The 25,440-nt window shown below is 36.4% G+C and overlaps 1 protein-coding gene across 7 annotated transcripts in view; it reads left to right on the forward strand.

Annotated features, from left to right (window-relative positions):
* ZFYVE16 (zinc finger FYVE-type containing 16) overlaps positions 1–25,440 on the forward strand; it is a 44,217-nt gene that overhangs the window by 16,031 nt on the left and 2,746 nt on the right. For 3 of the 7 annotated variants that reach the window (XR_004967477.1, XM_036308758.1, XM_036308760.1), the window contains exons 4-17: positions 40–136; positions 2,809–2,973; positions 5,618–5,760; positions 7,758–8,139; positions 10,286–10,408; positions 11,134–11,289; positions 12,013–12,237; positions 15,715–15,797; positions 16,560–16,664; positions 17,064–17,211; positions 20,433–20,513; positions 22,840–23,002; positions 24,177–24,282; positions 25,228–25,395. Coding sequence is in view for 5 of the 7 variants with exons in the window: in XM_036308758.1 (XP_036164651.1) it covers positions 40–136; positions 2,809–2,973; positions 5,618–5,760; positions 7,758–8,139; positions 10,286–10,408; positions 11,134–11,289; positions 12,013–12,237; positions 15,715–15,797; positions 16,560–16,664; positions 17,064–17,211; positions 20,433–20,513; positions 22,840–23,002; positions 24,177–24,282; positions 25,228–25,395 (2,145 nt within the window). In the remaining 2 variants the exon portion in view is untranslated. Of the gene's footprint in view, positions 1–39; positions 137–2,808; positions 2,974–5,617; positions 5,761–7,757; positions 8,140–10,285; positions 10,409–11,133; positions 11,290–12,012; positions 12,238–15,714; positions 15,798–16,559; positions 16,665–17,063; positions 17,212–20,432; positions 20,514–22,839; positions 23,003–23,200; positions 23,323–24,176; positions 24,283–25,227; positions 25,396–25,440 lie in introns of those variants that run through there. The other 4 variants (XR_004967478.1, XM_036308761.1, XM_036308762.1 and 1 more) reach the window with 4 other exon arrangements.

Here is a 25,440-nt window from a genome sequence, read left to right on the forward strand (position 1 = left end):
TATGAAATAAAACCAAATTTGATATTTTATTCTTTATAGGTATTTTGTGGTGTCTGTTGTAATAGGAAGTGTAAACTGCAGTATCTAGAAAAGGAAGCAAGAGTCTGTGTGGTCTGCTATGAAACCATTAGTAAAGGTGAGTAGTAACCTGACATTTGATCTAAGTAATTGAATATGTCTTCATAACAATTGGATTGTGACAAAGATAAACTTCTTTATTTTCTTAAGGCGAGGACCTAGTGTTGACTTATGTGGCTTAGGTGGGACATCCCAAGGCTTGGTTTCTCTTCTTTTTGTTCCACTGTCACACTTAATGCTACCAGTTTGGAAAGGAAGCATTCAATTTCTGGAGTGGCATTTCATTAACTTTTTAACAGGTACCAAGTCCCTAAGTGCTGCATTTCATCTGCCTATTGTTTTTGCCATCATCATTGTTGTCATTATCATCTTAATCTAAACATTTATCGAATACCTACTGATAAGTGGTATTTAATCTTATATATTAATAGCACCAGGCAAGATAATAGTTCTTACCCTTTAGAAAACTACAGCCTAAGATGGGAATAAAATAAGATAATGATATCTATCTTATAGATAAATTTATAGGACTGCCACACTATTTGTATATTTTTGTCTCATATTTTTTTTCCCTTTTCAATTTATAGAATTTTGTTTTTATGTTTTTCCTACTGTTTCTCTGGCTCCCTAGCTAACTACCATTATGAGCAATAATCTTTGTGGTCTTGAATTCTCACAGTTGTATGTGTGTGTGTGTGTTGTGTGTTTTGTGTTTTTTTCCTCAAATACACATTTGTTCTTTTGAGTACTTCTTGGCATTTTCTAAAATTTGTTGACAATTTAATTCCCAGCAAATATTACTTGGGACTCTTTAAAGACCAAGCCTGTGTACTAGCTCAGGCAGTGCTTCCTGTTAGCCAGGAGAGTAAATACCTGATAATAATTTGTTTTTCTCTTTTGAATGAAGATAAATTTTTTCAGCAGTTCTCCAAAAAACTTTGATGTGAGTCTGTTAGCTTGAGGTAAGCTGCTTTACTCCCTGCTGTTGACATGTGTTCTGGAAGATAATAGAGTATAAATCTTTTTATATTTCTGTATTATCGCCATTGTTTGTGAGGAGGTTAGCTTAAGTGCTTATAGTTCTGGTTTTTTTTTACACTGCTTCAATAGCCTAGAAGACAACTACTCCTGCTGTTAGCCATGAAGATTTGAAACATTTGAGTAGATAGGTCAGATTCTTAGGTGGACATTAATACATATTCTGACTGTAAGAATCCAGAAGGGGAGAAGATCAAGGGTCATTAAAGACTCTAAGTAGGGTATTGAGCTCAAACATTGGTTTAGCAAAGAAATTCTTTTGAAAAACCATTTGTTTATTTAGCTATCTTTTATTTATTCTGTTTTGATATCATATAGCATGTAATTTTATTTATGGTTCTCTTTAGCATTACTTTATACACCACAAGAAAACATAATAATTTCTTTTCATCACCTTTAGCATTGAAAATGGTAGAAATGATCATTTAAGATAATGTTATTAAATAAGAGGAGAAAGATGGCTCAAAGGTTGTGAGACACATTTCATGAAGTATTAGAAGAAAAAATAATTTGAATAGAGATATGGACATTGAGGAATTTGTGCTGAGACTGTAAGTTTCAAGACAGCCTGGGTGCGAGTGCCATTAGGTTGATTTAGGGCAAGATGGAAATTCCTTTGAAACCCAGAGTAAGATGTTCGGATTTCAGTTGGTTAGTGGAAACCATTTCATAAGAATGCTATCATTTACTGTCACTTAAGGAAGGCACTTTTAGTAGTGGCAGCATGTATAGCAGGTCTGTTTGGAGATATGCTGAAGGGAGAGCTACCAGTTCTGTTCTGTGTTACTCGGATGAAAAATCATTCAGCAATGTTCGGGTACCATTCTGTATTCTGGAGCACTGACTGAGAACAAATAGACTCCTTGTTCTCATGGAGCTTACAAATTTGGGAAAAGTGGACGGACAGTAGGCAAAGAGAATATCAGATGATGATAATATCCTAAATGAAAATAAAAGAGTGTAAGAGGGGTAGATAGTAACAGATTGGAGGCAAAAGTCTGTATTTTTTTATAAAGTGGTCAGAGTAAGATTTTATGATAATGACATATGAGCAGAGACTTGAAGGAAGAGAATAAAGCTATGTGATTATCTATGGGAAGAACATTCTAAGCAGAGAGAACAATAAGAGCAAAGGCCCTAAGCGAGGAGAGTGCGTCTTGATTTGTTGAAAAACAAGGAGGCGTAGGTGGCTGGATCATAATGAGCAAGTGGAATTGTAGTGAGAAATGAGGTCAGACAGTAACAGAAGGCAGAGGATGTCGGGATGTAGGCTGTGTAGGGTCTTATGAGCCATTGTAAAACTTAAATTGTTCACTCCAAGAGTTGGGAAATCATTAAAGGATTTTAAACAGAGTAATGATATATGATTTATATCTTAAAAAAATCACTCTGTACTATGTTAGAAATAGACTCTAAGGGTAAAAGGCAAAAATAGTCATATTAAATAACAATAATTTTCTTTAATAGATATCAAACATAAGTTAAGTATAATGTTAAAATAACTGATTGGTAGCTTATACAGAAGTGGAGTGCTGCCAACCAAAGTAAGGACATGATCTTTGTCAAGTGCCACTTCTTTTTCTTGCTAAGCCAATGATTTCTTACTCCTTACAACTTGAAAAATAGAATATCATATTTACTTCGAAATTTTAAAAAATCTGAGATTTTAATGGTATTTTCTCCCCGTTATAGCTCAGGCATTTGAAAGGATGATGAGCCCAACTGGTTCTAATCTTAAATCTAATCACTCTGATGAATGTGCCACCATCCAGCCTCTGCAGGAGACCCAGACATCCAGTGTACCTTCTTCACCTACAACCTTACCAATCTCAGCCCTTAAGCAGCCAAGTGTTGAAGGTAACTAGAAGAAAATCCTGTGTCTTAGACTACAGATAAATTATTAAAACAGAAAATTTCTAGTGTTGACAAGGTCTATTGAGGAAAGAGAAGCCAGACTAGATATCAGAAGGAATTTAATACAGGAAACTGGTTATACATCTATATTAGAAGGCTGGAAGAGCAAAAAGGCTATGCTCAAGTGACTCAGGGATTAGAAACAGCAGGAAGCAATCACCAGTGCTAGGGCAGGGGGAACAAAAAGTGAGAAGCAGTATTACTTGAGTACAGTACAGAAGTACCAGAAGTACTTGGTTCTCAGACCTGGGATTTAGGGTTTGGGGTACCATGTGGTTGGTCCTGTGACCTCTGGGGGAACACCAACAGGCAAATGGTAGAACCATCAAGGAGACTAATAAGGTTCATGCTCGGATGACTGAAGGAGTGTTCTGGGGTTGATGTAAAGGAGTACTGAAAATCATGGAGCATGCAGCTATATCTGGGGGTGCTGCTACTTCAAGAATCTTGGCAGGAACTCAAACGAAAAAATTCCTTCTCATCTTCTAATCTACCTGTGCCTACCATTGGTGAAACCTAACTAGGCCCAACTAGCAAGAGGGTCTAGGAATTGCACTTTGCAGACTTCCAGCATGGCATCAAAGAGCTTGGTGGAAAAGGTAGGCTTGAGTTTGAGAAATAATAGGTAAAAACCTGGCTTACCTCCATTTCCTTAAAAATCTGTTTCTAAATGTATGTTTTACTAGAATAAAAATGGTTTTTAAATCTTTGGACTCTGTTCTTTTTTACAACCTGTTGTAGATTAGGATCTTAAGTCCATTCACATTTTTAAACATCAACTATTAGTGTGTTGCATGCTATAAAATGACTTTAACTATCAGTTAAAGGCAAATTCAGATACTTGTGGCAATTATTTTGGACTTTAGTTTCCTCACTTAATAGCTATGTTCCATTTATCATTATCCTATATAATAAAAGGGTAATATGCAAATTGACCCTAACAGTGGAACAACTGGAAATTACTGGTCACTATGACATGCACTGACCACCAGGGGGCAGATGCTCCATGCAGGAGCTGCCCCCTGATGGTCAGTGCACTCCCACAGGGGGAGCTCTGCTCAGCCATAAGCCAGGCTGATGGCTGCGAGCGCGCAGTAGCGGTGGCAGGAGCCTCTGCAGCAGTGCTAAGGATGTCTGGCTGTGGCTTAGGGCTCCCAGGCTGCCAGAGGGATGTCTGACTGCCAGCTTAGGCCCAATCACCCCAGGAGCGGGCCTAAGCTGGCAGGTGGACATCCCCACAGGGGTCCCAGACTGCGAGACAGCACAGGCCAGGATGAGGGACCTCCCTACCCCCAGTGCATGAATTTCATGCACTGGGCCTCTAGTAACTTAAATAAGGAGATTCAGCATATATAGGAGTGGGCAAAAGTAGGTTTACAATTGTAAATGCACGAAACAAGAGTTAATAAAGCTATTGTAATAATCTTATCCCATGTGTCTTTTTCCATCTGAATAAATGTATGCTTACATATTATAGTTCTAAAGCTGAATAAATTTGTTTTTAGAAATATTTATATATTTTCTTATATTGACATTGTGAATTATTAAACTATAAAAGTATTGCAAATATAAGAAAGATACTTTATTTAATATGTGTACTCATAATGCAAAAATTATATATGATTCTAGTTTTTTCAGTGTTATTCTGTATTATATTTTGGAAAGTAGATATATTAATCCTTTTAATCTTAATATTGTTCTAAAAGCATCTGGCAAAAATTTTCATAACCCTCCTTTGTAGATGCTTTATAACAAAAGAACAAATATTCATGCTGATATCTAGTTATTTCCTCCAAATATATGAAAATCTTAATAAATATTAATAAAGTTTAATATCTTCATTATAAGAATAAAACATATTATGCTTCTCTCATCAAATAAATTAAAAGAAATGACCTCTAATGCACAAGTGATCCTGTTTCATTTTTTAAATTTTTATGCCTCTTTCTGTTCTTCAAGTGTTTTTCTTTGCTTATCTGCCATGCTCTGTATAGTCCATTTTTCTTTCCTGTGCCTTAGTCCCTAAATTTTATTCAGTTTCCACTCCACACTCACAAATAATTTTTAATAATATAGGCTTTAAGTCTGCCCCCTTTGTCTTTAAGAAATAACCTCTCCTGTCCATTCCTTTTCTTGTTGTTTTTTTTGTGTTTTTTTTTAGATATTTTTATTGCTATTTTACAGAGAGGAAGGGAGAGGGAGAGAGAGTCAGAAACACTGATGAGAGAGAAACATTGATGAGCTGCCTCCTGCACACCCCCTATTGGGGGTTGATCCCGCAACCAAGGTACATGCCCTTGACCAGAATCGAACCTGGGACCCTTCAGTCCGAGGGCCGACGCTCTATCCATGAGCCAAACCGGTCAGGGCGTGTCCACTCCTTTTCCGAATATGTGCTTCCCAGGCTCATCCTGCCTTAGTATGGATTAGAAAAAGACTTGCGCTCTGGGTAGCTGCACATAAGGCCATTTCTCTAGGCTTGATAATAGATAGCAAAAGCTTTTGAAAACATTTTCTGACCCATTTTTATATTAAATCATTGCAGTATTGCCAAGTTAAAATGCTTTATTTTTTAAACTGAATCTAGGATTATGTTCCAAAGAACAGAAGAGAGTATGGTTTGCAGATGGTATATTGCCCAATGGTGAAGTTGCAGATACAGCAAAATTATCATCTGGAAGTAAAAGATGTTCTGAAGACTTTAGTCCTCTCTTACCAGATCTGCCCTTGGTAAGGTATCTAAAGAATGACTTGTTAATTTAATAAAATTTTATTTTATAGGTAATTCAATTCCTTATGTGATTATTAGAGTATGGTTTTGTTGGGTTTTTTTAACACTATGAGTTTCCTAAAATGAGAAATATTTGATATAGAGGATATTTTTTAGGTTTTACCTTTTCATTGTCAAACTTTTGGTCTCAATACCATTTTGTGCTCTTAAAAGTTATTGAGAATTCAAAAGAGCTATAAGTTTTGTAGATTATACTATAGATAATTACTATATTAAAATTGAGAAAGTTTAAAATTCATTAGTTAAAATAAACTAATATTAATAGAAATACTATGAGAAAAATTTCAAAACAAAAGTTTAATCAGGGATAACTTTTTTTTTTTAATATTTTTTATTGATTTCAGAAAGGTTGGGAGAGAAAGAGAGAGATAGAAACATCAATGATGAGAGAAAATCATGATCGGCTGCTTCCTGCGTGCACCACACTGGGGATCGAGTGACCGGGATTTGAACCTTGATCTCCTGGTTCATAGGTCGATCCTCAACCACTGAGACATGCTGGCCCAGCAGGGATAATATTATTTTACATTTCAGTTTTATGTCTAACTTAGTAGAAGAAAAGCTCTCATAATTGCCTGTATATTCAGTCTGTTGTGATATGTTGTTTTGATGAAATTATATGAAGAAAATCCTAGGACCTCACTGACTCCCTGAAAGGGTCTTGGGGACCCCAGGAATCCTTGGACCACACTTTAAGAAACACTGTTATAGGGAAATAGAACTGAGATTTAGACTAATATTTGTTTAATGATTTTCAAGGATTTAGTAAAGTATGTGATGGTGTATTTATGTTTGCATTTACACAAATGTACTAGGTGTTGAGTAGAAGATACATAATATAGACTCCTAGTCCACTAAGAATTCTCGTTGTAAAGTAGCAAAATGCTCATAGAAGCAAATATTAATACACGAAGTAAGAATGTTTTATTCATTAAACAAATATTGAGTATTTACTCTGTGCCAGTTACCTGGTTTATTCTGGGTACATACATTAGACAAGATGGATATGTATCATGCTCTGTTCAAGTTCACATACCATATGCTGTTTGTCAGTAAGAGTTCTGGAGCTAGGCCCTAACCGGTTTGGCTCAGTGGATAGAGCGTCGGCCTGTGGACTCAAGGGTCCCATGTTCGATTCCGGTCAAGGGCATGTACCTTGGTTGCGGGCACATTCCCAGTACGGGGTATGCAGGAGGTAGCTGATCGATGTTTCTCTCTCATTGATGTTTCTAACTCTCTATCCCTCTCCCTTCCTCTCTGTAAAAAATCAATAAAATATATTTAAAAAGAAAAAGAGTTCTGGAGCTAGATTTTGCATGTAGCCATTATTACCAAAAGTTTCTGAGCTAGCACCTACCCTAATCAATATTTTAACAAAATGAAAGTTCTAAATAGGTTAGTAAGTATTATTTGAATTCATAAATGGTATCATTTAATATTGACTCAGGTTTGGCCAGTCTAAAAGAAAGGGCTTTATTTAAAGATATTTGAGATACAATATATTACTGGTGGTTACTATTTTGGACTATAGTTACCATTCTGCTGCCTAACCACTCCCCTCTCTGTCTTTCCCCCTTTTCTTCTCCCTTGCTTACCCAAGGTGTTTTGGTTGTCATGAGAAAGAGATCCTTGGGTTAACTTAATTTGCTCACTATGTGATATGGTATAAGATCCTGAAATTCTCCTTGCCTTCTTTTTCTAATCTACAAAATTAAAGTCATTAGTACCTACCTGAGCATACAGTAAAGCTAAACCTTATGCTCCTAGATTTGAAGAAGCCAAATGGTACTGTTTCTAAGGAAATTTGGCTTCTGAAGAATTTCTGAGCCCATTTCGGTTTTATTCTTATTAAAACGATATGTTTGGCTATAGAGATGAACATTTCACATTTGAACAGAGACTAGAAACTGACTTTTTTTTATTCCATATTTTACAGACGGTAAACACAGTGGATCACGTCTATTCTGCTACAGTGGAAAAACCAAACAATGAGATAGGAGATATTACAAGAAATGAGATAATTCAGAGTCCAATTTCTGAGGTTTCATCTGTGGAAAAACTGCCCATAAGCACGGGAACTGAGGGGTTGCCTACTTCTGGACCTTTTACACTAGATGATGATGTTTTTGCAGGAACTGAGGAACCATCTAGTCCTACAGCTGGTGTTTTAGTGAACAGCAGTTTACCTGTTGCTAATACTTCAGATTATAGGTTACTATGTGGTATTGACAAGAATGTGGGCAATAAGATTAGTCTTCTACCTTGTGATGAGGACAGTTTGCCCCCTCTTCTGGTTGCATCTGAAGAAAAGGAATTAGGTAGGAATAGCAGTTACTTAAATTTAAAAGTTGTGGTGTGTTTTTTTTTAAAGAATGTACTGATGAATTTTGTCTGTGTTGTATGAAATGCATTTTTTTAAATTTAGACAATTTGAAACATGTATTATGTCTTGATAACTTTAGTTTACAAAAAGTCATATATGACAACAAATTCTAAAAAGATTTGAACTTTTGAGATGAAGATGATTCAGTTATAATATCTGCCTTCCTAACTTAGAGTGAGACAAAAGGCCAATACAGCAGGGAAACTCATAGACTTTTAGCTCTGAAAATATTTCCATTGTATTAGAGTTTTGATTACATATCTTTTTTTTTTTTTAAAGGAGAGTGGTGCCTAAAGAAAAGAATATTGGATTAGATGACAAAGCTAGGAATTTTAGTTTGTCATCGGCTATTTAATATGTATATGACTTGAAGCATGTTATATAATCTCTTTGGGCCTCAGTTTCTTTTTAAGAGAAGAGAACCTAGATCTATAAGGTCCTTTCCAAACTGAAGATCCTATGGTTAGCTTCTACCTCATAGTAGTTACCTAGGATACTTGCATTATGCTGCATCCTGCAACATGAAGTGATTATGCTCTGTGCATGGCAATGTAGGGGAATGGAGCTTAGGACCTCTTTATGTCAGTAGGTGCTATTTCATAAACCTGGCTAGTGGTGAAAATACCTTCAAGCCCTGTTCTTTGCAGGCCATGGATATTTTTCTATTGATTGGCAAGATTTTTATTTTATTTTTTAATTTTTTTTGCCACTTGTTGCTGGCATAGGGCATATGTCAGCGAGCAGCATGTACAACTTGGGTCTAGATTACTTTCCTCAGCATTGTAAGTTTCAGAATTTATAATTGGAATGGCTGGCAGACTAGAATCCACTTTACAAAAATGTTTGTTTTAAAATTTTAAAGGTGCTAAAATTATATAAATATGCTTTTTAATCAACATTTTTGTGTATACACAACATATCAAGATTTATATGCATTGCAGTATTAATTCTTTACATACATAGAAAAGTAAAAATCTATATATATAAAGAGGTAATATGCAAATTAGTCAGGATGCTGTAACAGTCACAACTGGCTCAGGAGGAGGCTGCGCGCACAGAGGGGGCTCGCCCCCGGCCCGGAACGGACACACACACGGAGGCCCACCCCTGCTGGGAGACAGCGGACCAGCAGTCCCACCTCTGCGCATAGCTGCAGAGGAAACACCTTTTCTTACCACTCGTTGGCTAAGCTCCCTGTACACCACTCACAGTGTTCTTGGTAACTTGGGTAATAAGAATCCAAGAAGGTGTTCTAGGGTTTTCCACCTCACTCCTGGAGGAAAAAACGAAGGTCCGCTGCTGGAGGGACTAAGAAATGTCATATCCTGCCCTAGTTAGTTTGGCTCAGTGGATAGAGCCTCAGCTTATGGACCGCAGGGTCCGGGTTTGATTCTGATCTAGGGCATGTACCTATGTTACAGGCTCCTCCCTGGCTGGGGCCTAGGTCAGGGCTCATGCAGGAGGCAACCAATCGAAGTGTCTCTCTCACATTGATGTTTCTCTCTGTCTTTCCCTCTCTCTTCCACGTCCCTAAAGATCAATGGAAAAATATCCTCAGGTGAGGATTAAAAAAAAGAAAGAAATGTCATATCCTATGAAAGAGACATCTTGAAAATGCCTAAAGAAAGTTGTCATTTTTTCGTGGTGAAGGGACTGGAGTCCGTGTTGATGAAAACACCTTGGTGGCTGTGGCAGCTGGCAGTGGCAGCAGCAGCGGGGTGATGGGGGTGGCGCCTTCCCCTGGTCACCTTCCGTAGAGAGAGGCCAGACTGCAGCTTAGGCCCACTCTCTGGGGAGCGGGCCTAAGCCATCAGTAGGACATCCCCTGAGGGCTCCCAGACTGTGAGAGGGGGCAGGCTGGGCTGAGGGACCCCCTTCCCCAGTGCACAAATTTCATGCACCGGGCCTCTAGTAAGTATATAACAGTTGTCCAGGATATTGATTGACTTTTTGGAACATGTTTGCTTTTGTTTAAATTTGCTCAAGCCATTGGTAGATTTATAAATCTTGTTTTTTTCACTGCAAGCATATTTAACAGGATGTCATATTTATTCTAATTATATGTCATTTTCATGAATTAGGGCCTGTAGTAGAAGAACACCCATCTCAGGAGCAGATCATTTTGCTTCTTGAAGACAAAGCTTTTCATCCTGTTACATTTGTCCTAAATGCTAATCTACTCGTTAATGTCAAGTTAGTATTGTGTAAGTAATGATTCATCTTTCTTTGCCTAATTGGAAAGCAGTATTTCTGAATTAATTACAACCTCAAGTTAGATTTATACTGGCAATCATGGAAAATAAGCAGCACTGGATATTGGATTTTTTAGCCAAATATGAATATAAGTTTTTGCAAATTTATATTTGGTGGAACTTAAAATACAAGCTTACAGATTTTTACTAGTGTCCCTCAATAAGTCCTATGTTAAGGTCATGGGCTTATAGCTGAGCTGTATTTTGATGTTCATGATACAATTAAATACATTTCATTCATTTAGCTTTTAGCGAAATTAAAATTTGGTAATTGAGGTAAGCAAGAATCCTGATTTAGTAGCAATAAAGACAGTTTAAAGTCAATGACTTGTGATCCAATTAAAAGTAAGAAACTAAATAATCTTCAGTAATAAATAATCCTTAGTACTCAACAATGCATCTCTCAGCTTTTCATTCTCTTTGAAACTAACCTAATTCTTACCCACTGCATTTCACCATATTAGTGCATCTTTTATTTTAGTGTTATTTATTAGTTGACTCCATCAGATAATCTTTTCTCTTTTCTACATTAATCTTAAGCAATTCAAAGTTTTTGTGAGGAGAACTCTGGAAAAATAAGGAATTTGAAAATTGTGCTTCATGCAAAAGACAATTATATTTAGTTTTTTTGGTTAATAGAAGTGGAAATTGATAGTTGTATGTTTTTATCACTTAAGATTCCTCAGACAAATATTGGTACTTCTCAACCAATGGATTGCATGGCTTGGGACAGGCAGAAATTATTATTCTATTGTTATGTTTGCCAAATGAAGATACTATTCCTAAGGACATCTTCAGACTATTTATCTCCATATATAAAGATGCTCTAAAAGGTATAGCTTTTTATTTTGAACTGTTTTATTTTTGTTTTAATTTTTTTGTTTGTTTGTTTAAAGTATTACAAATAGTAGAACATACTTCTCCTTTTTCCCCATTGACCTCCCCCTGGCCTCTTCCACCCCCCAGCACATTACCTCATCCCCCTAGTGTCTGTGTCCATTGGTTATGCTTATATGCATGCATACAAGTTCTTAGACTAGGGGATGGACAAATTAATTAAAGGCATTTATGCTTTTGGTTATGCTAACTGTACTAAAGATTTATTTTGTGAAGAGATTATTGCTTTTTCAGGTCTTAATCATTGTTTTCAGTCTCCTTAAATCTAGCATTTTATCTGATTAGTGTCTTTATACAGATTTGAAAATATTTTTACGTCAAATATATTTGCCTTTAATTAATTAATTTATTTATTTATTTATTACCTTTTTTATTTTTTATGTGTCTATATGTTTTTCTTACTGCTTGTATAAGATTGGGGGACATTTTGATTTTACTTGACCATTCAGTAAGGAAGAAATTTTTTAAATAGCTTATGGTTATGCCTAGCTCCAGGAATAACCGAGCTTTGTGCACACAAGGTATTGAATAGATGCTTGTTCTAGAGTGGAAATAAAATTCTACATTGGCTTTGTATAAGAAAGTTTATATGGGAACATTCAAACTCAGAAAGCCTCTTTAAACAACTTAAAATCTTTTTTAAATGATTTTATTTCCAGGAAAGTACATAGAAAACTTGGACAATATTACCTTTACCGAGAGTTTTCTCGGTAGCAAGGACCATGGAGGATTCCTATTTATTACACCTACTTTTCAGAAACTTGATGATCTCCCCTTACCAAGTAATCCTTTTCTTTGTGGAATTCTTATCCAGAAGCTAGAGATTCCCTGGGCAAAGGTTTTCCCTATGCGTTTAATGCTGAGATTGGGTGCAGAATATAAAGGTAAGTTTTAGAATATTAAGTTAAATTTCATAGGTTCAAATAGTAAAAGAAGAATCCAGGGGTATCATTAAAATAAAAATTTTAATGGATTAATGGAACCACTTCTGTTTTGCTGTACTTTTAAAATTCCAAAACAACCCTCCTGTACTACCAAATTAGTCTACAAAACCTTGATATGTCATGAAGTCAAGTTTATAATCATTATATAAACTTACCTTAAAATATATTTTTTAAGTTTTAGAACAAACCCACAAAAACTTGAAGTTTTCTAAAAAGTATGTACTGTAGAGAGTTCATTTTATGTTGCCTATGCGGTAAGAAGACAAATTATTGCCCCCTTCAATTTGTGTACATTAGAGAGTCAAACTTAAAGGATTTTTGGATTATCAGTGCTACTACTTTCAGTTCCTGACTATAATCGAGTTGACTATTTTTAGAAAAGGAAATACTTAAAAATAGTGGCTCCCATCTTTGTTAAGCATGAGGTTCCTTTTTCTTATTTTTATATTCCTGACATTTAGCTTATTACCTAAAAGTGATGTAGACTGTATCATTTATGTATAATACTAGTATATGTATATGTGTATATTTGAGTGTGAGTTTGTGTGTATCTTTACATATCTACCCTTGATACAGTTGAGATTCTAAAGAGGTTTATATGTATGGTTATATCTAAGTTGAAATTATTTCCAGTGTTAAACTTTAAAAAAAAGAAAAAAATATATATATATTTGAGAGAGAGGGAGGAGAGGGATGTGGGAGCGGGGAGGAAGAAGGAAGGAAGGAAGGAAGGAAGGAAGGAACAAAGGAAGGAAGGAAGGAAGGAAGGGAGGGAGGGAGGGAGGGAGGGAGGGAGGGAGGGAGGGAGGGAGGGAGGAAGGAAGGAAGATAGATCTGAGAGAGAAACATCGATTGGTTGTCTTTGACCAGAGAACGAACACACAGCCTAGGTATGTACCCTGACCCAGAATCAAACCTGAGACCTTTTGGTGCATGGGATAACAGTCCAGCCAACTGAGCCACACCAGCCAGGGCTCTTTCTCCTTTTTTTGAAGAAATAGTTTATTTATTCAATGTGAAGTACATCTAATGAAATTTTATACATTTCATTCTAATATAATTTAATAGATATTTTTGGAGGAAATTAAATGTAGGAAGATTATAAAGTGACCTTTACTATTTCAAAATGGACAAATTCAGTGAGAGAGAGATTCATTAAATCCCTCTCTTTGGCAAATTTTATTAAACTGTGATTTTTGGGAGGGGGTCCTTATTTAGGATTTAAGTATGAGATGCTATTAAATTGTATAAAAAGTAACAAGATTTAATTTTTTTTTTTTAAATATATTTTATTGATTTTTTACAGAGAGGAAGGGAGAGAGATAGAGAGTTAGAAACATCGATGAGAGAGAAACATCGATCAGCTGCCTCCTGCACATCTCCTACTGGGGATGTGCCCGCAACCCAGGTACATGTCCTTGACCGGAATCGAACCTGGGACCTTTCAGTCCGCAGGCCGACGCTCTATCCACTGAGCCAAACCGGTTCCGGCAAGATTTAATTTTTATCTCAGGTTTTACGCTGTGTAAACCGAAGAACTTAAAAAAATTTTCATTCTGAGCCAAGTGTTACATCCATTCAACCTAATATTTTGTCTCTGATATTAATATTTGAATGCTATTTTTATGGAAGGTTAGATCAGTATACTAATACTAGGTAATTTTAAGTAATTATGTAGCATATAATCTGTAAGTTTGGCCTGTATCACTTCTAGATACCAAGTCTGTTTCACACACTGAAAGGAAAATCATGGGGCAAATGAGGGACTTCTCAAAAGATACACAGGGATTGGAGCTGCAAAGCTGTGGTAGCTATTTAGTAGTGATGAGGGCATATCAGCAGTTATTCATAGAAGTTAACTAGTCTCAGCTATTTTTTCTGAGTTCTTTATGTTCTGCTGGGTTTTGGATAGACTAGCATTTTGGTGTTATTGGTGCCCATGCCTCTTTGGAAATGGACTTGGAAGTGTGGTGTGGTGTGTGTGTTTATATTGTTATAGAGATAATGTACATATGGAAAAATTAATGACAGAAGTTGATTCCCGTGACTAAAAACTGAAAATAAGTGTCTGAAATTAGTAATTTTCAAATGGGGATTATCTATGCTTTTATGTTGAGATCATTTGGCTAAAATATCATTAAATTTTGGATTAGATGACTTGTGAGGTCCCTTTGAAACTGACAGGATGTCATTCTAAGTCAGAACCTTTTGAAAATAGTTTTAAGTAAAATTCTATCAAATTACAAGGTTGCTCCCTGATTCATAAGAGATGAAGGAAAAAGTCAGCATTTACTTAATGTCATTTACCACTACATCTTATGTTTTTTCTAGTCTACATCCCCTGTCCTCCAAATAACTTATCCTTTTAAACACCACAAAACATGTAATAGCAAAGATGTGAGTTCCCCTGACTTAAGTTTTGAAAATAGATAATGTCAGGTGTGTTGTCTTAGAATTTTAAGAACTTATCTATAATAATAAAAGCATAACCAGACGTCCTTCCTTCTGGACAAAGCTACAGTGGGTGGGGGCTGCGGCAGAGGTGGCAGAGGCCCCGGGCCACGGCGGTGGCGGGTGGGGGCCAGGGCCAAGGCCCTTGCACAGATTTCGTGCATCAGGCCTCTAGTATTTGTATAATAGGTATTAGAGAGGTTTGCTCCTTACCTAAGCTGAAGGTTAAAAATGTACCTGCTTTTTATCATCATAGAAATAGTCTTACCTTCCTTTTTCACCTTCTTTTCCTTCCAGAGGTCCTGCTACATTGCCAGCAAGTTATCTTTTTCTTCCTGCTGTGCAGTATTTATAGTGCCCTAAAGAAAGAGGAAGGTTGTTAGGTGACAGGCTCCATGTCCCTTCTCCTTCTCTGCATTGATTTCTCTCACTCTGTGTGCTTCTGTTATCATGCTGACCCAGGAACTATAAAAGTTTACTATATAAATCTGTAAATTAGTACAGTTGAATATTAATTATACACGCCATTAAAATATTTAATTCTTATTTTTCTTCAAATTCAGAACTTGATAGGGGGCCCTAGCCAATTACTGTAATTTTCCAACCATCATAATTTTGTGGAAACATATAGTGAAAAGATTAAATGTTTTGGAATCAGGCAAACCAAATTTCAAATCTATGTTACATTAACTTAGTGACCTACTTTCCCATTTGTAAAGTAGGGGTAGATATACTTGCCTCATGAGGTTGTTATAGAGTTTAAATAAGATAATGTATGCAGAGTTCCCAGTTCAATGCCGCACCTGATTAGTACTCAGTATGGGTTAATTTTCCCCAAAGAAATGATTGGGGGTAATTTATTCATACTGTTTGAAAAATAAGAATTAAAGGTAATACATTCAAGACTCTGTTGTGTTTGTTTGGGCTTTTTGGGCAGTAACCAGTTTGTGTTTTTCTTTTGTATAGCATACCCTGCTCCTCTAACAAGTATCAGAGGCCGAAAACCTCTTTTTGGAGAGATAGGACACACTATAATGAACTTACTTGTTGTGAGTAATTGAACTATTTTGTTAAGTGTTCTTATATTGTTACTTTAAAAATGTGTTTAGTAAATTTTACACACTTATGTTTTCCTATTTTAATTTAGCATATTTGGTATAATGAAAGTTTACTTATAAATATATCCTAAGTTCATTTAACACAAATGGGCTGCTTCTAATGAATTGCTTTTTAGAGCACATCTAATTTATATGTACCTGATTTATATTGCCTTTCAATTCATCCTGCTGGGGTGCTTACATATTTAGGTAATGTGAGATCTACACAGATGTTGAAGCTTTTGAAGATGTAGTTAAGGTGTTTGTAAAGTTAGTAAGTTTGGTGAATGTGAACAAAGTGTGGCCTAAGTTTCCTCATTTGCTTTAGGAAGGATTGGAATAAGCCATGTTTCAGGTTCCTTTCCACCTCAGATTTCTAGAATTTTGTATTTACCTGTTACCAGAAAAAAGAATTTCAGTGGACTTACTTTGATTTATAATATTCAGTTTGAAGACCTATTTGAAAGATCTTTAAGTAGAAAGAGGAGATCACCCCCAAATACTATAGAATTCTTCCTGGGAATGATATTGTTTACTACTCTGTGGAGTAGCTGGATTAGTTGGTTTTATAAGTTAGTACTAGTTTGTAGATGGCATTTTCAGTTATGTATCACAAGTCTTAAAATGATGGATACTTTTTAATGGATTTGATGAATGGGTAAATGTGCATGAATAGTAGTTTAAGGTTTATGGAAATGTCATAATTTTATATAGGACCTTCGAAATTACCAGTATACCTTGCATAATATAGATCAGCTATTGATTCATATGGAAATGGGGAAGAGCTGCATAAAAATACCTCGGAAAAAATACAATGATGTAAGTATAATTGCTTCATTAAAATTTTGAAGATAATTATTAAACATTAGATTTCCTTACAAGTGTGTCAATTAAATTTGATGTTTTGAAGCAGACTAATATATAATGGCAAGATATATTATTTTTGAAGTTTTAGATTTGCCTCCTAACAAGGCATTTAATTCTATTCTTTCTTCTTCTTCTTCTTCTTCTTCTTCTTCTTCTTCTTTTTTTTACTGTTTTATGCATTGAGGTGATTTTATCGTAATAACTTTGTTTCTATCACATTCTTGGGGGTTTTCCAGACCAAAGTTTGAGGTTTATGAAGCTGGTCAGAAATGTGACTCTTTGAATTAGTGTAACTGATAAAGGCATGAAATGGTAAAAGTGTTTCTAAATGAATGTTGTTTTTTTCCCTAGGTAATGAAAGTAATAAATTCTTCTAATGAGCATGTCATTAGCATTGGAGCTAGTTTTAGTACAGAAGCAGATTCTCATCTAGTCTGTGTACAGAATGATGGAGTTTATCAAACACAGGCCAATAGTGCCACTGGCCACCCTAGAAAAGGTGAGTGTTGGTTCCTAGTGTTGATCCATTAAACCACCTCAATAAATAGAATTCTTTTCAAAGAGGAAATATATATATTTTACGTGTATGCTGAATTGACAGTGATAAAACATGCTTTAAAATTTTATCTACACAAATATGTATATATATGTGTATATATATGTATATATATACACACAAACATACACACACACACATATATATATATATATGAATATATTGATTTCAGAGAGAAGGAGAGGGAGAGATAAAAACATCATTGATCAGCTGCCTCCTGCACGCCCCCTGCTGGGGATTGAGCCTGCATGTGCTCTGAGTGGGAATTGAACCATGACCTCCTGGTTCATAGGCTGATGCTCAACAATTGAGCCACACCTACGAGGAAACACACAGAAGTATTTTAAAATTGCTTCTGATTTGTGTTTTTCTCTTAGGCTACATTAGGTTTAAAGACTTGGAACACTGTACAGAGATATTCAGGCTTAATATGTCCTGTATGGTGGGAGTCTTTTTTCCCCCCCAGTTATTTGTCTCTTGAATGAGGTTTTTTTCACCTCTACATGCTTTTTGCTCCAACTCTCTTAATTAAGGGAGCACAGGATAGATAAGAATGTAGAATAATTTATAAAACTATAAGTGGCTGGGAATATAAAAATGATAAAGGTGGTAGAATACATAGCAGGTCTGAGTGACATGACTCTCAGTTCTGGTTGAATGACCTTAGTGACTGCTGGATTACCAAACCCGTGCAGTAGAGGGCCTAACCAGTGGAAAGTTACATGGAAGTACACATTCCATAAAATTAATACATTAGTATAAAATAACAAATTTTAAGATATTCTAACATCTGTCAGCTAATACAGTTTTTTTCTTCTGATTATAAAAGTAATTTATACTCATTTGTAATAAGCTTGGAAAATATATTTTTAAAAGTAGCAGAAGAAAAGAGTAGTAAAAGAAAAAAGTGTCAATATACAGCCATTGTTGATATTTTTACTGTATTTCCTTTTTATATTAATATCTGTGTTAAATAGATGATATAATACTGGATATTTATACTTTTGTATTGTGTTTTTTTCACTTAACATGTCAGTGATATTTTTGACATTAAAATTTAACAACTATTTAATATTTGTTGAATAGGTATATATTTATGTGGTGTAAGTTTGAAAGATATACAAATTTATAGTATAAAGTCTCTTCTTCCTTGACCCTCAGGCTACCCTCTCCTCCTCCCCATAGGCAACCAAACCAGTATTTTCAGTTTCAGTATGTACATCTTTTCTGAGACATTTTTTAAATAAGTCATTTGTTCCAGACTACACCTTGCTTTTTCTTTTGTTAACATACTTTGCATATTATTCTATATTAGTATATAAAGAATTTTCACATTCTACATAACTTTCCACTTTATATGTGTACTTCATTTAATTGTCCTTTATATTGGTGGAGATAACTTTTACCAGTCCTTGGCTATTTATAAAATAATAGAGGCCCAGTGCACGAAACTCATGCACTCAGGGGGTTACCTCAGCCCTGCCTTTGCCCTCTTGCAGTTCAGGAGCCCTCAGGGGATGTCTGACTGCCGGCTTAGGCCTGCTCCATGTAGGTAGTGGGCCTAAGCTGGCAATTGGACATCCTTAGTGCTGTTGTGGAGGCGGGAGAGGCTCCCGCCACCGCCGCTGTGCTTGCCAGCTGTGAGCCCGGCTTCTGGCTGAGTGGCGCTCCCCCTGTGGGAGCACACTGACCACTAGGGGGCAACTCCTGGGTTGAGTGTCTGCCCCCTGGTGGTCAGTGCACGTCATAGTGACCGATAGTTCCACCATTCGGTTGATTTGCATACTAGCCTTTCATTATGTAGGACTAGAGGCCCAGTGCACAAAATTTGTGCACGGGGGTGGTCCCTTCAGCCCAGCCTGCACCCTCTCCAATCTGGGATCCCTTGGAGGATGTCCTCAGGATTGGGCCTAAACCGGCAGTCGGACATCCCTGTCACAGTCTGGGACCGCTGGCTCCTGCATGCTTGACTGACTGCCCCTATTGCCCCCCCCGCCCCCCCGTCAGCCTGATCACTCCGCCTCTGCCTGCCAACCTGGTCGCCCCCAACTGCCCCCCCGCCAACCTGGTCGCCCCCAACTGCCTCCCCGCCAGCCTGGTTGCCCCTAAACTGCCCCCCCCCACCAGCATTGTCGCCCCTTATTGCCCCCTCTGCTGGCCTGGTTGCCCCCATCTGCCTCCCCTGCTGGCCTGGTCACCCCACACAGCCTGCTGTTTGGTCATTTGGTCACCCCTCATTGCCCAGCCCCCCTTCCCCCGCCAGCCTGGTCGCCCCACACAGCCTGCTGTTCAGTCATTGGTCATTCCTCACTAACCCCCGTGCCGGCCTGGTCACCTCATGCAGCCTGCTGTTCGGTCATTTGGTCGCCCCTCACTGCCCCCCCTGCCAGCCTGGTTGCCCCACGCAGCCTGCTTGTTCAGTCATTTGGTCGTCCCTCGCTAACCCTCTGCCGGCCTTGTCGCCCCACTCAGCCTGTTCAGTCATCTGTTTGGTTACGATGGCCCCGGGCTCTTTATATATATAGATACTGTGAATAACATTGTATCCGTACCATTAATTTCTGAAAATGGAATTGGTGCATAAAAGAATACATTTATTTGTAATTCTAGTAGATAATTATCAAGTTGTCTACCCAGAGATTGTTGATTTATGTTCTCACTAGTAGTGGATGTTCAATTTCTCACACTCTCCCTGACACAGACACAAACATTTTATTATTTTTAATATATTTTTAAAATTGATTTCAGAGAGGAAAGGAGAGGGAGAGAGAGATAGAAACATCACTGATGAGAGAGAATCATTGATCAGCTGCCCCTTGCATGCCCCCTACTGGGGATCAAGCCCGCAACCTGGGCATGTGCCCTGACTAGGAATTGAACCCAGGACCCTCCAGTTTGCAGGCCAGTGCTCTATGTCCTGAGCCAAACTTGCTAGGGCAACATAAACATTTTAATTAATACAACTGTCCATCAATTATTAGGTAAAACTATTAACTTGAATGCAATATTTATCTTATTTATTAGCTTTCTAATTTTAAGTGGTGTGGGCATGGCATTTATCAGGTACTTAAAATGTGCCATGCTCCATATTATATATTTAGCAAATATATTATAACATAAAATAGAGCAGGTTAAAACATAATTGTTGTATTTTTTTTTATCAGTGACAGGTGCAAGTTTTGTAGTATTCAATGGAGCTCTAAAATCATCTTCAGGATTTCTTGCTAAGTCCAGCATAGTTGAAGGTAGGAGTTTCATCTTTAAGATTGTTTTAATGTAAAGATGTAAAGTTTTCTTTTTGAAACTGTATTTGATATTTATATAAAAGGATATATGTAAGTTATGTCATATTCTCCAAAGTACCACAAGCTTCTGTGAAATCATTCTGCAGCCCCAAAATTAGAACATGATCAATATTTGGATCTATTTACACCTTCTTTCTTCTCTCTCCAAAAATTAACTACCAGACTGAATACTGTTTATCATTCTATTGCTTAATTTTTTTACACTGTATAAAAATATGCCTAAATAATATGTTTATTTGGGAGATGTATAAAATTGATATCATTCTTCACACAGTCTTATGGAGCTTATTATTTTCATGCAGTGTTATGTCTCTAAAATTTATCCATGTTGTTGCCAGCAGCTATGGCTTATTTATTTTCAATGTTATTAAATATTTTATTTTGTGAATGTGTGACTATCTTTCAATCATGAACATCTGGGTTGGTTCTCTGTTTTTGCTATTATGAACAATGGTGCTAGTAGCATTCTTGGTGTGTGTCAACATTGGGCATGTGTCTAAGAGTTTCTCTGGAGTATATCTCCAGGAGTAGAATTTCTTGGCTGATAGATTAGAAAATGTTTAACTTTATAAGATATTGCTAAATTATTTTCATTATTTAAGATTTCCTGTTGATCTTCATATTCTCCAAACTTAGTTTTATCAGACTACTTAATTTGTGTCAGTCTGGTAGGTATCTCTGAACATGGTCATAATTAGCATATCCCTATTAAGTCGAGCATCTTACAACATATTTATTGGACATATATGTTGTCTCTTCTGTGCAATGCCGGTTCACATCTTTTGTCCATTTTTCTGTTGTTTTGTATATTTTTCTGATTTATAGTTGCATAGTTTTCTATATACTGTAGATTTCCTACACCATTTTATAGTGTATTTTTAATAGAAAGTCTTCATTTAAATACAATGTAATTTATTAATCTCTTATGGTTAATGTTTTTTATTTAAGAAATCTTTCCATCCTGTGGTTAAAAAGATGTTCTCCTGTTTTGTCCCAAAAGATTTAAAGCTCTGCCTTTAATATGCATGTATCAATCAGATAGGGATCCATTGACATTTTTTTGCATTTGAATAGGATTTGATCCAGCATCAGTGATTCAGTTCTCCCAATGAGAGAGGTTTTTTACTCACACCAAATGTGTGGATTTTTCCCCTCGCATCAGTTAATTTTCTAGTTCTCTGGCACCAACTGGGTGTCCAACAATTTAGTTCTGACATTAACCACCCAGAGTTAGCACAGACCCCATAGGTTAAGGGCTCAGTCCCACGACACTGCCCCTCACTTTAGATACCAATTAGAAGTCTAGGGCCTCTTATACTTCTAACTGGCTGTAAATCAGAGGATCCCACTACCTCTTCCTCAGGTTGGTTCAAACATTTGCTAGAATAGCTTACAGAACTCAGAAAACACTTCATTTATGTTTACTGGTTTATAATAAAGCATTTATAAAGGATATGACTTAAGAATAACCAAATGGAAGATAAGCACAGGGCTAAGTATGGGGAAGGAGTCATGGAGATTCCATGCCCTCTCCAGGCGTACCACCACCCTTCCTTCACATCACCCTTCTAACACCTTGATGCGTTCCCCAACACAGAAGCTCCTTGAACCCGGATATTTGTGGATTTTTGTAGAAGTCTCATTATATAGGCATGCTTGATTAAATAAACGGCCATTGCTGATTGAACTCAACCTCCAGCACTCTTCCCCAGTTCTAGTCCAATGACACAAAGTGACCCTTACACAAAGTCTTTTGGTTTCCCTTCTTCTTTGTCTTGACCTCAGATTCAAGGACTTTCCAGTCTATTATTTCTGGCTTCTTAAGCCAGTAGGGCCATTGCAGCTTAATGGATCACCAGACACTGTCCCAAGACTTTGCCTGGGCAACTTTGGGCTCACTTGTTGAATTTTCCTACAGGGGTCACGGTATTGCATTTCCTATTGTCTACTACTGAAACAGTTGCCTCATACATTTTGTCTAGTTTTATGATTGGTTATTATGAAAGAGTTAGTTTAGTATCATAGCCAGAAATGGAAAATTTTTAACCATTCATTTAAAAAAATTTATTTACCATTAAAAAATTAATCCTTTGTGAAATAGTTTTCTTATTTCCTAATAGAAAACAACCATTAAAATGATTTAACAGATGATTTTTAAATATTTTCAAATAACAAAATACATTTATATTTTGGAATAAATTTTATGGCTTAGACATATAAATTGATATTTAGTAAAATAAATATGAAACATAACTCTCATTTTCAGATGGCTTAATGGTGCAAATAACTCCAGAGACCATGGATGGCTTGCGGTTAGCTCTACGAGAACAAAAAGACTTTAAGATTACATGTGGGAAAGTTGATGCTGTAGACCTGAGGGAGTATGTGGACATCTGCTGGGTAGATCCTGAAGAAAAAGGAAACAAAGGGTAAGAACTTTTTGTTACTAAAATGTAATTGATTTGATGGAAAGGGGAAGGATAAAAACATGTTGTTAATAAAAAGAAATCTTTTATGAATAAATATGGAATTATACCATGAATTTCAGTGCTTATACTTTAATTATTATATTCAGTCTCTTTTTCAAACATATGCCTAACCAGCCTCATGTGTGTTTTCTTGGCCAGGATGCTGTCAATTATTGAAGGGTGGTCAATTGGGAGGGGGCCAATGACAGTATGTCCATTGTGTAGCAGTGTGGGCTTGATGCAAGACACTTTTCCTGTGGTAGGGTACCTATTTTTGTCAAGTAAGTAAAGGAGTCCCTTTGGATGTTTATTCTGTTTTATACTGACTCACTGTAAATACAAACAACTGAATTTAATAATATATACTTTAGAGGCCTTACAGAATATTACTGCCATTCATTCCTTCCTTTTTTCCATTACCCATTTCGTTTCTTTTCTTTCTTTTCTTTTCTCCTCCCTCCCTCCCTCCCTCCCTCCCTCCCTCCCTCCCTCCCTCCCTCCCTCCCTTCCTTCCTTCCTTCCTTCTTTCCTTCCTTCTTTCCTTCCTTCTTTCCTGTCTGGAGCAAAGAAAGAAGAGGGCTAATGCTGTAGTACTCTAAAAATTTTTTTAAAAATTCATGAGACAGCTTTTCTGTTAAAAGACTAAGATATTATTTTATTTTTAAATATATTTTATTGATTTTTTACAGAGAGGAAGGGAGAGGGATAGAGAGCTAGAAACATTGATGAGAGAGAAACATCAATCAGCTGCCTCCTGCACACCCACCATTGGGGATGTGCCCGCAACCAAGGTACATGCCCTTGACCGGAATCGAACCTGGGACCCTTCAGTCCACAGGCCGACGCTCTATCCAGTGAGCCAAACCGGTTAGGGCAAGACTAAGATATTTTAAACTTCAGGTATGAATTGGGCATATGAAAAAGTAGGTAAAATTTGCTACACATCAAGAAATCTTGGTAAATGAATATAAACTAGTTTTAATTATTTTATATGTAATTGAGATACCTTACTGCTGTTTTAAATTTATAGCTTTCATAATTTTTCTCCTTATTCCATTTATTCAAATTTAATAATTCATTTCATAAGAAGCACCTTAGTAGTATTACTTCCTTTGTATTTCATTTTATTCTATAGTGTTATTAGTTCCGTGGATGGAATATCGTTACAAGGATTTCCAAGTGAAAAAATAAAACTGGAAGCAGATTTTGAAACTGATGAGAAGATTGTAAAGTGTACTGAGGTAACTGCAAAAGAAAATGCCTTCCCTTTACATGCTGTGTTTAGATATGGTTTTTGTCTTTTTTTAACTGGGAGATTTTCCACTTCTCAGCTTCTGAATGTTTAAGTACAGTGTATTACACTTTTTACATTATATCTTGAGACACATATTTCTTACCAGGCTTCCTTTTACAACGCCAAATTTGGTTTTCCGTAGTATTATTTATTTCAGGCTATTATATGACAGCACTGCCTGCCAGCTCACAGTTAAATTTTGGCAGCATTTCCATTTCTGTTTATAAAGAAATATATTGTTTGATCATATTATTTTCATTTTTCTCTTATTTAACAAAAATTAAAAGATTTTGTTGATGTCAATTTATAATCACATATACAAGTTATTTTTAAAAGCTTCTTTTATTTTAAGAAGGGGATATGAAATTATACAGTAGACCTCTAAACCCTTAGTCTACCTCCATACTCACCCTCTCTCTACCTCCCAGGTCAGACAATCAGTGTTACTTACTGCGTATGTATTCTTTGTGATTTTTATGCAGGCACAAGATAGAAACTATAGAGAATATAGAAATTATAAAACATTATTACTTTGTTCTATCTTAACTTTATTAAAATGTCCTTACAGGATGGTAATCTTACAGGGTTGATTCATTAGTACCCTTCTCTAAACTGAGTTAACAAGGCTCCGTTGCTACAGGTTAACTTTAGGCAAAAATAGCTAAGTCATTTCCAAATTCCATAACCTTTGGTTTTAAGTTAACTTATAGTATAAGTCATGGTTTGTTTGTGTGTGTAGATCATGGTGTGTACATCCATGTGTAATGCTCATATATATATTGCTCTTAAGCTAATGAGTTTCATGGCACTAGCATTAGAATTTTATTAATAAAGTTGAAATGAAAGTAGCAGTTGTTGCATTTTTAAATCATGACCTGTTTCCTAATTTCAGGTGTTCTACTTTCTAAAGGACCAGGATGTATCTGTTTCAGCAACTCGTTATCAGTTTGCAAAAGAAATAGCCATGGCTTGTAGTGCTGCACTGTGCCCTCACCTGAAAACTTTAAAGAGTAATGGGATGAATAAAATTGGCCTCAGAGTTTCCATTGACACTGATATGGTGAGGCATGTTTTTGCAATGTATTTTCTAAATGAATTTATCATA

The sequence above is a fragment of the Myotis myotis genome, unplaced genomic scaffold, assembly GCF_014108235.1.
Source record: "Myotis myotis isolate mMyoMyo1 unplaced genomic scaffold, mMyoMyo1.p scaffold_m19_p_5, whole genome shotgun sequence".
NCBI classification, from domain to species: domain Eukaryota; kingdom Metazoa; phylum Chordata; class Mammalia; order Chiroptera; family Vespertilionidae; genus Myotis; species Myotis myotis.